Below are 15014 nucleotides of genomic sequence, written 5' to 3'. Positions count from 1 at the left end.
AAACACAGAGCAGGAGTCCACAGGGGAACCTGCCCTGCCTCAATAAAAATACAGTGTCCTTGCTGTAGGAAGACTCTCAGATTCTACCCAAGGATCGTTCATGAGAACGAACCACTTCAGAGAGGCCCTACAAAACAGATTAGAGGGAAGACAGAGGGGCCCAAGGGAGATGGTCTCTCTTCTCAAGTAGGAACACGCCAGCCTCAGACAGACACAGCAGGAAGGGGCCTGAGAGGCTGGCAGAGGCAGGATGGGTGCAAGGCAGGGGTGGAAGGGAGGGACCAGCCCGGGCTGCACCAGTGGGAGTGGCTCCACCCTTCCCACTTCAGAGCCATGGGGAGCCAGGGCTCTGGCGGGATGCCCTTGGTGCAGGTTCCCTACACAGTCCTGCTGCTGCCGCTGGGAACAAGCCGCCAAGACCCGGGGGCCCGGAGCTTCTTCCTTTGGGTGAGTATCAGTACAACAAGAGGTCCCAGGGGAAGTCTCTCCATAGACCTGCCCTTTATGTTTCCATTCAATTTGAGGGCCCACAGTGTTCCCACCTGCCTCCCCTTGCCCTCCAGGTCCTCAGTGGCCAGTCTGGGTTCACACTCAGTGACCACACAGTGAACCCAACCAGGGGTGGAGAGAAAGGGCCATAACCCAGAGCCCTGCTGTGGCACAAGAGTCAGCCTCTGTGCTTGCCTTTCCCAGCTGCAGAGGATGCAGGCTCTGGAGAGAGAACAGGATGCCCTGTGGCAGGGGCTGGAGCTGCTACAACATGGCCAGGCCTGGTTTGAAGACCGTCTGAAGGAGGCACAGCAACAGCAGCTGCATCTAGGGGCCCTTGGTGAGGTATGGGGGCTGCCCCTCTGTGTGAATGGGGGGAGGGCCAGGGAGGGAGGAACAAGGAATGTGTAGACACAGCCTGAGACCACTCTGGAGAGGGGAGGGTTAATGGTCAGGGATCATGAATTGGAGGCAGCACCGTAATGACAGGATGCCACCAAGTGTTAAGTTGGTGTTCATTGTTGGGGCTGGAGGAAGCTGGTCTGCATTCCATTCAGAGGGATTTGGATCACTCCATGGAGATGAGGGCGTGGCCGGATTATTCCAATGGGGCAGGGATGGACAGGGAGGCTCCATGAAGAGTAGGGAAAGGGGGTGTTATGCTATTTGAGGGGATGGAGGAACTGACCTGCTAAAGAGATGGAAGTGAAGAGTATTGGATTTTCCCACCTGCCTGGGAGGGTACTGGGATGAGGGAATCCGGATGAGAGGGATGGCCTGTGGTGACCAGAATAGAGTGGCAGATGGACCTCAGGTTTTCACCATGTTGTCAGCCTCCAACTCCTCCTCTAGAATTTTCTAACAGATTTACACTCAGAGCCTGGTGGCCCCCCGTTAGCCCAGATTCAAAAGGTGAACATCTGTTTGCAGAATCTGATTCATGAGAAGGTGAGTTTATTGTTTCAGTTTAGACTTTTGGGAAGCTGGACTAGTGAGGGGAGTTGTTGGGGTCAGTGCTGGCTTAACAGAAAACACAGTGAATTTCCCCTCCAGTTCTCCCCAAGTCCACTGAACAAGGCTAGTTCCTGCACCACCCAGGATTCAAAGGAAAGACGAAGGAAGCAGAACTTGTGGCGGAAACAGGTAAACTTCAAGAGAGAGGGCAGGAGCCCCACCCTACAGGGCTGGGAGGAGCCCAGAGGCCCCATCTGTTTCTCCTCTCCTCCAGGAGTTGTCAAGGCAGCAGAAAGGAGTCACCCAGCCAAAGGAGGAGATGGCTCAGCGGGGCTGCACCAATGGGCCAAGAGGCCCTACCCGTGTCTAAACCCTCCTCTCACTCCCCTAAGCCTGGTGAAACAGTCAGAAGCCCCAGGCTCCTTTTTCTGTTTCTTAACTCAACAGCTAAAAAATGGCTCCAGGTAGTGAGTCAATGAAGTTCAGACATCTTGGTGTAATGTTTCTCCTCTGCTCCTGAAAACTTCACATTCTTGGTGTCTCACGTCCTCATTCTCCCCTATATGACGTGCAAAAATGATCTTTGAAATCCCTCTGGGGAGAAGACATGTTTATTGAAACTGTCCTTCAGCCTTAAATACAAAAATAAAACCAAAGCTGCTCCAGAAAGCAACTTTCTCCAAAAATGTCTTTGGTTTGTTTCTCATAGGGTTAGGAAAAGTGCATTGTGGGAAAATCCATTGCCCTCTATCCCAGTCTTACGGGGTTTTTTGTTTTGTTTTGTTTTGTTTTGTTTCTGTGATACGTCTTACTGTCGCTCAGGCTGTAGTGCAGTGGTGCGACCACAGCTCACTGCAGCCTAAACCTCCTGGGCTCAAGTGATCCTCCTGCCTCAGCCTCGCAGAGTGCTGGGATTACAGGCATGAGCCACCGCGCCCAGCCCCAGTCTTGAAGTTTTTAAGAAAGGAAAGGGATGTGCTGGAGAAAGAAAACCTTCATTGGTGGGGCGCGGTGGCTCACGCCTGTAATCCCAGCACTTTGGGAGGCCGAGGCAGTTGGATCACCTGAGGTCAGGAGTTCGAGACCAGCCTTGCCAACATAGTGAAACCCTGTCTCTACTAAAAATACAAAAAATTAGCCGGGCATGGTGGTGGGCACCTGTGATCCCAGCTACTTGGGAGGCTGAGTCAGGAGAACTGCTTGAACCTGGGAGGCGGAGGTTGCAGTGAGCCGAGATGGCGCCACTGCACTCCAGCCTGGGCAACAAGAGCAAAACTCCGTCTCAAAAAAAAGAAAAAGAAAATCTTCATCCCAGCTAGGAGAGGCAAGGTCCTAAGGCCTATGTGACAAATGTGTCCCGGGTCTTCTTACCAATGGGGCAGGTTGAAAATAGTGCTGGAGACCCATCCCTCTACAGTCTATTGTGTCACCAGGAGGCCAGGCCTCGCAGAAGAAGCAACCCTCCAACTGTGCCCCACCAGGGGCTGCCCGCCAACCCTGCCCCAGCCCTGCCTTGAGTCACCAATGTGAAGGGGGAAAAGGCAGGGGTGGCCGTGGTGAGGGTTGGGTCAGATGAGCCGGTAGGGGTGGCGAGCTGGTCCTGCGGGGAAGAGGAAGAGAATGACAGGGTGTGCCAGAGTGTACTCAAATTAAACCTACACCACCCTCCCCCTGCCTTGCCTACCCTGTGATGGAAAGTAGCGGTGCCTCACCTGCGGGGCTGGGGCCAATACCAGGAGCCGGAGGAAAGCATGAGTCGGGGGCACTGGGCTGTCTTCTCGTCCCGCTGCAGTCACAGTCACCATCACCACGGAATCTGGGGCCGCTGAGTCTGGGACCTCCAGCCACAGGCGGCCCCAGACCGACTCATTCAGTTCCAGGTGAGCCCTGGAGAGACGATATAGGCGTCGCTAAAGCCCCTGGCTGTCCAGAGCCCAGAGTCAGGGGACGCCCGCAGGGGCACGTGAGCTGAGAGGAGGATTCTGAGAGCCAATCGGAAGGGGCCAGGGGCGGGGCTTGGGATAAGCACGGGCGAGACAAGATGCCAGAGGGAGCTGGAGGGTTCAGGGGCCTCACCTGGAGAGGTTGGAGGTGAGGGAGAAGCTGGGGTTGACAGAAGTCCTAAGGTCAAGATCCTGAGGGCCCGAGAAGCTGGCGATGCGCAGACTGAGCGGGACCTTGCTGCCCGGGGCCAAGAAACCCGAGAGCGCACTAAGCTGCAGAGAAGGGCTCGTCAGGGAAGGGGCCGCTCCAACTCTTTCCAGCCCCAGCTGCATTTTTCCCCTAGTGTCTCACCTCCAGAAGGACAGGGACTACAGTGCTAGGCTGAGGGGCAGCCCTGTGCAGGCGCCGCCCCGCTCCGTCCTGGCCAATCAGCTCCAGGGACAAGGGTCTAGGGGTGGACAGCAGTGTGGGCGGCAGCGAGGCTGCGAGGAGACCTCGCTCCGGAGGTCCCACGGGCTCCAAAGGCACCCGGCCTAGTTCGGCACCGTCTGGGACCCCTCGAAGGATGACGTGGGAGAAATGCGGCTGAGGATCCCCAGGATTCGCTTGGGAACCCAACCCTGTCACTTCTACCAGCAGCTGGGTCTGGAGACCTGGGACAGGGGCGAGGAGGGGAGAACATTGTGAGATTCGGAGACACAGGGAGAAAAGAATTAATGGCCTTCAAAATAAGGGTTCCCTCTGGGGAGTATGGATGGAAAAATAGGTTACCTTCAAGGGGTATCGATGGGGAGTATCAGGAGGGAGTTCTGGGGTGCTGGAAATGTCCTATATCCTGAACTGGGCGTATTATATGAAATCCATCAAACTGTACACTTTAGTGCACATTATGTAAATTATAACTCAATATAAAAGTTATGCATATGCATAGATGTATGTATACATATATACGTTATATATATATACACACACACATATATACACACACACACACATATATATATAAAAAACTGGGGGTTTGGCCGGGCGCGGTGGCTCACGCCTGTAATCCCAGCGCTTTGGGAGGCCGAGGTGGGCGGATCACGAAGTCAAGTGATGGAGACCATCCTGGCTAACACAGCGAAACCCCATCTCTACCAAAAATACAAAACATTAGCCGGGCGTGGTGGCGGGCGCCTGTAGTCCCAGCTACTCAGGAGGCTGAGGCAGGAGAATGGCGTGAACCTGGGAGGTGGAGCTTGCAGTGAGCCAAGATCGCACCACTGCACTCCAGCCTGGGTGGCGAGCGGAAAAAAATAAATAAATAAATAACTGGGGGTTAGGTGGGTGGGGGCTCAGGGAATAGAGGTACCTGCAACTGGCTGAGTCAGGGGGTAGAGGCCAGGGTGGGGTCCGTCCTCCATGGAGATCCCAAAGTGGAAGAGGAAGTCCAGGGAGGTCTGGGCTGGGAAAGGGCAAAGGCAGTCAGAGCCCTTCCTGAAAGGAATGTGACTGATGGTGTTCTCCGAGGCCTGCAGTCTCTCCTTTCCTTTCCCAGGAACACCTCCCTCCTTACCTTGCACTCTCACCCCGGGGGTGTCCTCAGCTGTGACCTGGATCTCCCAGGTTCCTGTCTGTGGAGGGTCATGCATGGTCACCATCCAGAACTGCCCAAAGCGGTGAGTGTGACCTAGAGGACCCGTGCCTTCCTTCTGGTCCTGGGAGACCCCTGGGGTCAGGGAAGAAATGAAACACTGGCTCTCCTTGAGTACATCCCCTCGACTGTCTATTCCCCAGTCGCCATTCTTCCCTCTGCCTTCAGACGCACCTGCAGGGTTCTTGATCCAGAAGCTGCTGATGTCCCCGTGGATCCGGACTGTGATCTTCTGGAGCAGCCCATCCACGCTGAACACAAGTGGCCGCCCAGGCACCGCAAAAGGAGGGTCCAGGGGAAGAGTCACCTTGAGGGATCAGCAGGACCAGAAAATGGGGGAGAAGATGAGGTATGGGATGAGGAACAAAGAAGATAGGGGAGATAGGAAGAAACCATGTCATTGGGCCGGGTGTGGTGGCTCACACTTGTAATCCCAGCACTTTGGGAGGCTGAGGCAGGCGAATCACAAGGTCAGGAGTTCGAGACCAGCCTGGCTAACATAGTGAAACTATGTCTCTACTAAAAAAAAAAAAAAAAAAATTAGCCAGGTGTGGTGGTGGGTGCCTATAATCTCAGCTACTTGGGAGGCTGGGGCAGGAGAATTGCTTGAACCCAGGAGGCGGAGGTTGCAGTGAGCCAAGATCGCACCATTGCACTCCAGCCCGGGTGACAGTGCAAGACTCTGTCTTAAAAAAAAAAAAAAGAAAAAAACCACGTCACACAGAGAGAAAGGGGTACAGTGAGAGAGGGGCACAGGGCCAGGGATGAAGTTATTATGGTCAGGGACAAAGTTGGAGGCAAGGGATTCAGGATGAGACAATCACATCTTGTGCCCCATTAAAAGATGATGGGCCAGGCATAGTGGCTCATGTCTGTAATCCCAGCACCTGGGCGACCAAGACAGGAGGATCACTTGAGGCCAGGGGTTCAAGACCAGCCTAGTCAATAAAGCAAGACTCTGCCTCTGCAAAATACAAGCCACCTCCCCAGAAAGACGGTAGGACTTCCTGTGGTAATGCTGAAGGCAGAATACTGGAAGCCAAGCGGGGAGGGGTTTACTGATATAAAAGGACAATACAGGCCAGGCGCAGTGCCTCGAGCCTATAATCCCAGCACTGTGGGAGGCGAAGGTGGGCGGATCACTTGAGGTCAGGAGTTCGAGACCAACCTGGCCAAAAAACTGGTGAAACCCTGGCTCTACTTAAAAAATACAAAAATTAGCCGGGCCTGGTGGTGGGTGCCTTAACTCCAGGTACTCGGGAGGCTGAGGCAGGAGAATCCCTTGAACCTGGGAGGCAGAGCTTGCAGTGAGCCAAGATCGCGCCACTGCACTCCAGCCTGGGTGACAGTGAGACTCCATCTCAAAAAAAAAGAAATGGCTAGCCATGGATCTCAGAGGGGGAGAAACTTCCTTTCCTGCCCCGTGACTGGAAGAACAACACAGCAGTGAGAGTGATTCCCCTTTCTCCTATAAAAAGAGAGGTGCAGCCTGACCACCCTTCAGTTCCTAAGTGAGGGCCCTGGCCCCCACTTGCTCACCAGGGCAGCCATGCTGTCCCCAACAATGGCTGCCACGTCTCCAATGTGCTGGTCTTTGGTGAAGATCACTTCTCCTCCTGAGGCCAGGGCCACTGCTTTGTATGGCTCAAAACGCAGAGGGGACAAGATCTCACGCCGAGCTCGGCCCTGAACCCTTGAGGTGTCTTCAGTCACCAGGAATGTTACCTGTGGCCAGAAGAGAGCTCGGTGGTTGGGGTGTCCAAGTGCCATCCACTATTATGAAGGAGAATCCCTGTGCTCAAGCTTTCTCCAGAGCTGATGGTTCGTGATAAGGTCTCTGCCTGCCTTCTGGCTGCTAGGATGGGGTCTCCCAATGACAACCCCCTGCCTTCAGTTAGTAGTTGGCCACCCCCTTGTCACAGTGGATTTTTGGCGACTAGATCCCCAGTTCTTCACATTGTTTACTGGGCAGGTTCAAATAAAAATTCTGCATTATTAAGGGTGGGGTCTCCTACGTGTATCATTAAAGGTATCAGGAAAGGTTTTGTTCATTGTCTGCTTCTCCCATGTGCCAAGGCTTGTCGGGCCACCATAGTGTGGTGCAACCCTCGTGATGAGATTGTCATCACAGGGTCTCTCTCATCCCTGGGAGGCTAACACTGGGTCTCTCACCAGCTCTGCTCACCCGGCAGCGCCGTTCCTGAGTCAGGGATTCCACCTGGTTGGTGAGAAAGGCATCCTTAGGGGAGGCATCCGTGAAGACAAAGATGTCTGAGAGTGGAGGTGTGTGCAGCAGGGCCAGCTGGCAGGGAAGACAACGACCAGTGTTAACAATGGCAGCAGGAGGGGAATGGGTAGAGCCAAGGAGGATGAAGCAGAAGGGAATATGGCCCGGTAATCCTGGAGTGAAGCTAGTGGATCTAGGTTCTGAAGGTAGCGGGGAGCCCCAGGAGGGATCTAGCTCCCCCTGGTGGCGGGGCCAGGAAACGCGGTGGGGATAAGAAGGGAAGAGCGGAGGGGCCAGACCTGCAGGGCTGACAGGCACATCTCAGGCTCGTCTCCACCCCCCAAGGCGTGGATCTCATTAAGCTGTTGCCAGAAGCTGTCAGGGTCACTGGCTGTAAAGACAGGGCCAAACCCTGGGAAGGGGAAAGGAAGTTAAGATAAGTGAGGAAAGAGCTCCCCTCATTCCTACCCAGAGCCACTTCCCCAGTTGAGGGTCCCTATGTGCTTCTGGAGTGGACAAGTAGTGAAATAACAATACTCCATTATAAGACTCATACTTGGCCAGGCGCAGTGGCTCACACCTGTAATCCTAGCACTTTGGGAAGCCGAGGCAGGTGGATCATGAGGTCAAGAGATCAAGACCATCCTGGCCAAATTGGTGAAACCCTGTCTCTACTAAAAAATATAAAAGTTAGCTGGGTGTGGTGGCACGTGCCCCAGCTACTGGGGAGGCTGAGGCAGGAGAATCACTTGAACCCAGGAGGTGGAGGTTGCAGTGAGCCAAGATCGTGCCACTGCACTCCAGTCTGGCGACAGAGTGAGACTTCGTCTCAAAAAAAAAAAGAGTCACACTTGTCAGGGCGGGGCAGGGCAGGGCAGACCTAGGTGTCCCTGGTGAGAAGGTGGGCCTCCACTCCCTTAAAAAAATGGTGGCATTTCCTGTAGGCCTTTATTGGGTACATGTACATATATTAAAAAAACAAAAACAAAAACAAAACAAAACAAAAAAAAACAAACCTGGTCACACCTATAATCCCAGCACTTTGAGAGGCTGAAGTGGGAGGATCACTTGAGCCCAGGAGCTCAAAATCAGCCTGGGTAACACAGTGAGACCCCATCTCTACCAAAAAAACACAAAAATTAGCCAGATATGGTGGTGCTTGTCTGTAGTCCCAGCTACTCATGAGGCTGAGGCAGGAGGATCACTTGAATCAAGGCTGCAGTGAGCCATGATCGTATCATTGCACTCCAGCCTGGGTGACAGAGTGAGACTCCAAAAAAAAAAAAAAAAAAAAAAAGGAAAAAACACTGGGTTTCCTCATAAGAAAAGAAACAGAATAGCACTTACCTCAGAGGCTTATTGGGAGGACTAAATGAGTTGATTTTGCAAATTTTAAGATAGTGCTTTGACACATAAGTGCTAAGTTCTTAATTATACCTTTATTTATATCTTCATCAAACATAATAATTCTCTATTATAAATAAATGCCGGCCACTGTAGGATGTATGCAGACAAATAAGACTCAAACTTAGGCAACTCTCAGCCCAGTAGGCATTTTATTTGATCATCATTTCAACTCTGGGAGTTAGGCAGGATGAGGGAGGTGTCAGGCCTCTGAGCCCAAGCTAAGCCATCATATCCCCTGTGACCTGCACTTATACATCCAGGTAGCCTGAAGCAACTGAAGATCCACAAAAGAAGTGAAAATAGCCTTAACTGACATCATTCCACCATTGTGATTTGTTCCTGCCCCACCCTAACCGATACATAACTGATACTGACCCACTTTATGGATGATGAAATCCAGGCAAAGAAAGTTTACATGACCAGCCTAAAGACACACAGTCAGACTCAAGCCAGAGAGTCTAACTTCCAGTCAATGGGAAAGGAATACAATGTAGCTAGCTATCTCAGAGGCTTCCCAGAAGCCTGGCCCCACCAACCCCATCTTCATCCCCATCTCTGTCTATAGGAAATGGAGAGAATTGAAAATGGCGGCCGGGCGCGGTGGCTCACGCCTGTAATCCCAGCACTTTGGGAGGCCAAAGCAGGCAGATTACGAGGTCAGGAGATTGAGACCATCCTGGCTAACACAGTGAAACCCCGTCTGTACTAAAAATACAAAAATTAGCCGGGCGAGGTGGCGGGCGCCTGTAGTCCCAGCTACTGGGGAGGCTGAGGCAGGAGAATGGCTGGAACCCGGGAGGCGGAGCTTGTAGTGAGCCCAGATCTTGCACTGCACTCCAGCCTGGGCGACAGAGCAAGACTCCGTCTCAAAAAAAAAAAAAAAAAAGAAAAAGAAAAAAAAGAAAATGGCTTGTTAGCATGAAAGGCTAAGAAAGCAGAGGCCACGTGCCAAAGTATGAATCATGCATTAAACTAATGGAAAGTGCTGTCATTTTAGAAACAGCGGGAGACAAGGCTGCTAGTTATCTTTTTTTGTTTTTGTTTTTGTTTTTTTGTTTTTTTTTAGAGACAGGGCCTCACGGCGTCACCCAGGCCACCCTGGAGTGCAGTAGTGCCATCACGGCTCACTGCACCCTCAATCTCCTGGGCTCAAGTGATCCTCCTGCCTCCGCTTCCCAAGTAGCTGGGACTATAGGCATGCGCCACCACTCCCACACATAATTTTTATTAATTTTTTTGTGGAGACCTGAATCTCTGTGTCGCCCAGGTTGGTCTTGAACTTCTGGGTTCAAACGATCTTCCCACCTCTGCCTCCCAAAGTGCTGGGATTACAGTTGTGAGCCACCCCACCCAGGTTGCTGCTAATTTTCTGTATGCACACCATAGAGGCTCACTCAGGACTACTACAGGAAGTGCCACCACGAGCCCACTTCCTCACCACAGGCCTTTATCCCTTACCTTTTTTTCTTTTCTTTCTTTTTTTTTTTTTTCTGAGACGGAGTTTTTTGCTCTTGTTGCCCAGGCTGGAGTGCAAAGTTGCGATCTCGGTTCACCGCAACCTCTGCCTCCCGGGTTCAAGCGATTCTCCTGCCTCAGCCTCCCGAGTAGCTGGGATTACAGGCATGCACCACTACGCCCGGCTAATTTTGTATTTTTAGTAGAGACGGGGTTTCTCCATGTTGGTCAGGCTGGTCTCAAACTCCCAACCTCAGGTGATCCACCTGCCTCAGCCTCCCAAAGTGCTGGGATTACAGGCGTGAGCCACCATGCCCAGTCTATCCCTTACCTTGAATTTTCCTCCCCTCTACTGTCCTAGCCAGACCACACTTACCTGGGTCATGAAAAGGCACCAGGACATAGTGGATAGGCTCCATGGGGCTGCCCCTCCGCTGCTCCACAATGTGGCGAGCCTGGATTTTGGCAGCGTTGATCTCCTCACCCATGCTGCCCGTGGTGTCCAGGACAAAGCTCAGGCTGGAGGCTGGGGTGATGTCCAGCAGCCTGGGGAGCAAGCCAGAGACACAGTGAAGGGTCTGCACGTTTGTCTCCAGTGTCTAGTTTCTCAGTTCCCACAGGAATGCCTACCTATGAGGGGGTCCATCCCTAGGAGGCCACTCACCTGGAGAAATCCCTGTCTCCCAGGCGGCTTCGCAGAAGGCCGAAGGCCTGGATGGAGGCTAGAAGGGCCAGTTTTGCAGCCTGGAGGTGCAGCATGTGGTGAGGGGAGAAGCCTGGGGATGTGCTGTCCTTGTTGATGCCTCCCCTCGGTGGCTGGGAGCTGCTCAGGTCAAAATGGCCCCCGTGGCTACATTTCCCTGGGTTGGGGAAAGGGATCTGGAGAGTGGAGGTCAAAAACCCACTGCCTCCTAAGAAAATGAGGCCCTTTCAGACCTGGCCTGACCCTCTCACCCCTCAGCAAGGGTTCAGCAAGAAATGATGATGGGGGTGGGCGCAGTGGCTCACGCCTGAAATCCTAGCACTTTGGGAGGTTGAGGCAGGCAGATCATCTGAGATCAGGAGCTCAAGACCAGCCTGGCCAACATGGTGAAACTCTGTCTCTACTAAAACTATAAAAATTAGACAAGTGTGGTGGCGCATGCTTGTAATCCCAGCTACTTAGGAGACTGAGGAAGGAGAATAGCTTGATCCCAAGAGGTGGAGGTTGCAGTGAACCGAACCGAGATCGTGCCACTGCACTCCAGCCTGGGCGGCAGAGCGAGACTCAGTCTCAAATAAATAAATAAATAAATGATGACTGGACAAGGTGGCTCACACCAGTAATCCCAGCACTTTGGGAGGCCAAGGCGGGCAGATCACCTGAAGTCAGGAGTTTGAGACCAGCCTGGCAAACATGATGAAACCCCGTCTCTACTAAAAATACAAAATTAGCCAGGCGTGGTGACTCATGCCTGTAATCCCAGCTACTCGGGAGGCTGAGGCAGGAGAATCACTTCAACCCGGGAGGCGGAGGTTGCGGTGAGCCGAGATCGCGCCACTGCACTCCAGCCTGGGCAACAAGAGCAAAACTCTGTCTCAAAAAAAAAAAAAAAAAGGATGATGCTTTATGGAGGGAAATTCTGGAGTAAATCTTAGGGCGCCATAGTCAATCAGCACAGCACATGGTGGATCCCCTGATCCCTCCAGCCAGTCCCCCAAAGCTGCCTATGACAAGGGAGAAATCCTATCAGTGGAGGAAGAAGTTGCTCCCCTACCTCAACCCCACCACAGCCTCCTCAGGGGACTTTCCTCCACCCACCCTGTTCCCAGCATCCTCTCCTCCTAGGAGGAGATGCCATAGCAAAGGCATACGGGCCTACAGGACAGAGATCCTGTAAGGGAGTGACTTTCTCCCCTTACTTCTGGGGAACTTTCTTGTCTGGTACCTGGAGGTTTCGGGGGATGAGTTCCAAAGTAGCCAGAGGTGAGGAGTGTGAAGCCCAGCCAATTCCCAGGGCAGCTCAACGCCTCGCAATCAGAGCAGGTAGGATCAGCCACTGGGAAGAGAGGGCAGGACTAGAACCCAAGATTCTGCCACCCCCAGCCTTTATCCCCACACACCCTAACCTCTTCACCTTTTCCTCCCAGCTGGGATGAAGTGAAAGCCCAGAAGTTCCCTAGCAAGGCTTTCTGAACTAAAACCTAGGATCATGGGCCCACAGTGAGCCTGAATGTTTGAAACTGGGGCCGTGCTAGAAAACACAGCACAGGCTGGGCGCGGTGGCTCACGCCTGTAATCCTAGCACTTTAGAAGGTAGAGGCGGGCAGATTGCTTGAGTCTAGGAGTTTGAGACCAGCCTGTGCCACATAGTGAGACCTCATCTCTAAAAAATAAATACATAAATAAATAATAAGAAAAAAACCCAAACAGTACGTGTAGGGACCAATCCTATGGGGACTGCACCCTCTGTGAGTTGTGGACAGGAGGCAGCTTCCAGGCGAGAGGATGAGGGAGCTGTGGGAGAAGGCCCCGTGTGAGTCAGTGCGGGGAAGAAGCCACACTTAAGACGGGACTGAGTTCTGGAGACCTGGTCCTAGCTGTTTTTCCCTGTGTGACGTTGGGGAAGCTGCTTAACCGAGCCAGGCATTGCTTGGACTGGGGGACTTCAGTCCTTGTGGAGATTAAGTAACATCACACCCTCTGGGACCTCAGAATGTGACACAGTGGCTGGGTGGACTGAGGTAGCCCTGTGGACTCCCGCCTCACCGCCAGGGTCACAGCCGTACCTTGTGCCAGGTTCTGGAGCTCCTGTCTTGGCCAGAGGAGGTGAGGGTGTGGCTGCTGCTCACCCAGCTCCACCCAGTTGCTATGACTGTAGAAATCCTGGTCCAGAGGACAGGAGAAGGGGAATGAGGCACTAGTCTGACCTTTCTCACCATCCCCAGCATTAATATGCCACTCCTTTGAGTTCCCCACCTGGAAAGTCCCCTCCTACTCCCACTACTCCCACCAGACACCCCAAGTCCCCTCCACCGCCCCCTCTCCATGCTCAGAGCAGAGCTTTGCCCGGGTGGAAACTGTCCCAGCATCTCTTCCCAGCTCAGAGTCTAACCCAAGGCCTCTCTGGGCCTGCAGGGTCCTGCAGCATGTGCTGCTCCCTCAGCTCTCTGACCTCACAGCCTTCCTCTCTCACCCTCACTTCCCTCCAGCCACAGTGCCCTCCTTGCTGTTCCTACAGGAAGCACTGCCAGCTTGGAGGTGGGGAACTGGGACACAACCTCGGGGCACCACGTGCCAGTGCCCACCCCTTCCAGAGTGGAGAAGGCATGATCAAGAAGGCACCATAGGATGCTCTCTATCCCGGACATGAAGACCCCTCTGACCATCAACCCAACCCTGTTCTCACCTGCAGGGCATGAAGTGCAGCCCCGAGGCGCTGGCGAGCCAGGGTGTGGTCAAGGGCTCTGGTTGCCACCAGGGTCTCCCGCAGAGCCCCTACCAGTTGCGCGCGTCCCTGACCCAGTCGCTCAGCATCAAAGTGCAGGTCGGGGTCATTTCTGGAAGTCGGCAGGAAGTCCTGGGCCGCATTGGCACGAGACACCTCACCTAAGGCTGCTCGGAACCGCCGAGAAGGAGAACCAGGTCCAAAGTAGGCGGCAAAGAGGTCATCGGCAAGGAGTGTTCGACCCTGGGGAGAATAGCGGAGGACGGGGCTCCAGGGAGGCCCTTTGGATTGACTGTTGCCCACCTTATCTCAGCAACTGACACTCAAGGCTGGGTATGAGGGTCCTGAGCCCCACAAAGGAGGGGGACTCCTAATTTCAGGACCAAGACTACTGGGGATTGTTGCTGCAGGGATGGGGCCATGGGTGTCTCTTCTCTTGGCAACCAGAGCCCTCACGGAGTAGAGGCCCCAGGAATTGGGGACTCTGGCAGGGGTGTGACAGGACCCTGGGATGCTCACCAGGAAGTCCTCAAGACGAAGAGGGGGGCGGCCTGGGGGTGGCCGCTCCAGGAAGAGCTGCAGGGTGACATTGAGTGCTGCCTCCTCAGTTAGGTCTTGGTGGGTGATGGAGCCAGGGGCAGCCAGCAGGCTCCAGATGTTGGGGAAGAAGGCAGATGTGGGGGGCAGCAGCAGCTGCAGCAGAAGCAACACTGAGGGGCCCGGGTGGGACTGGGGCACTTCCGTGGGGAGCATGGCTGAGACATGGACCTGGGAGACAGAAGGCTCTCAAGGGAGGAGGAAGCAGCTGCAATTCCAGGGCAGGCCAGCTCTGCGGGTCTCCATGGGCACCTGCTTTACCTCAAAAGTCGCGTCTGCTGCAGCCTGGCTTCCCCGCCCTCTCTGTCACCCAGACAACCTGAGGGCCTCATCTGACCATTAGGGACATACACAGCTGCCAGGAGAGGGGTCCAGGGTTCCTCCCCCAGGCCCCCCTCCCCAGTCCCTGGCTGAGTTCCCAGCCCTGCTGCAGAAACACTCCCCATGCACAGGAAGCCTGAGTCCTCTCAGGCCCTCCCCTACCTGGTTGCTGGGTCTCCTAGGAAGGGCTGGCCCGGGCACGACGTCACAGGGCACTTAGGTCAGAGTTATAATTAACCGAGGCCCAGTAGAGGGGGAGGAAGGCCCCCACAGGGTGGGGGAGGACAGGCAACTCCCCTGGCCCCTTTGCTCATGCCTGCCCAAGGCCACAGGCAGCAGCCCATGGCAGGGCGGGCCTCCCTTGGCCGCAGTGCGGAGGTGAATGAAAGCTGGGGAGGAGGAAGGGAGTGAGCAGCGTGACTCAGGCCTGGCACAGTGCCAGGGACAGACCCAGACAGACCCGCCCCTCTGCCCTCCAGAACCAGGGCCTCACTTTCACCCTGCAACCCCCAGGGATTCAGGCACCCAGCCCCTCTGCTCCCCTCTCTGCCCCCACCAC

The 15014-nt window shown here is 54.2% G+C and overlaps 2 protein-coding genes across 6 annotated transcripts; one reads left to right on the top strand and one right to left on the bottom strand.

Annotated features, from left to right (window-relative positions):
- The first annotated feature begins 97 nt into the window (after positions 1-97).
- SAPCD1 (suppressor APC domain containing 1) lies at positions 98-2129 on the top strand. Of its 2 annotated transcripts, NM_001194586.1 has the most exon segments (5): positions 281-447; positions 694-834; positions 1342-1437; positions 1543-1632; positions 1718-1824. In NM_001194586.1, coding segments are annotated over 5 exon segments (537 nt in total). In that variant the 5' UTR covers positions 281-333; the 3' UTR covers positions 1814-1824.
- VWA7 (von Willebrand factor A domain containing 7) lies at positions 1413-14839 on the bottom strand. 4 transcript variants are annotated; one of them, XR_013416609.1, is made up of 18 exons: positions 14618-14839; positions 14057-14305; positions 13499-13780; positions 12879-12975; positions 12038-12148; positions 10774-10969; positions 10486-10655; positions 7547-7659; positions 7206-7322; positions 6560-6745; positions 5195-5327; positions 4943-5095; positions 4739-4831; positions 3739-4040; positions 3520-3659; positions 3156-3330; positions 2481-3043; positions 1413-2351 (listed from the first exon to the last, which is right to left on the bottom strand). XR_013416609.1 is itself a non-coding variant. In XM_015136002.3 (17 exons), the coding sequence occupies exons 2-17, from the start codon at positions 14288-14290 to the stop codon at positions 2870-2872; spliced, it is 2676 nt and encodes an 891-aa protein (XP_014991488.2). In that variant the 5' UTR covers positions 14291-14305; positions 14618-14839; the 3' UTR covers positions 1413-2869. The 4 variants fall into 4 exon arrangements, 2 of the variants coding, with proteins under 2 accessions (XP_014991488.2, XP_077856584.1); XR_013416607.1 differs by having other exon boundaries at positions 2491-3043; XM_015136002.3 differs by having other exon boundaries at positions 1413-3043.
- Between the last annotated feature and the right edge of the window lie 175 nt (positions 14840-15014).

Source organism: Macaca mulatta, chromosome 4 (genome assembly GCF_049350105.2).
Source record: "Macaca mulatta isolate MMU2019108-1 chromosome 4, T2T-MMU8v2.0, whole genome shotgun sequence".
NCBI classification, from domain to species: Eukaryota; Metazoa; Chordata; class Mammalia; order Primates; family Cercopithecidae; genus Macaca; species Macaca mulatta.
The sequence above is the reverse complement of the archived record's forward strand: the minus strand, read 5'-3'. Positions and strand labels throughout refer to the sequence as shown.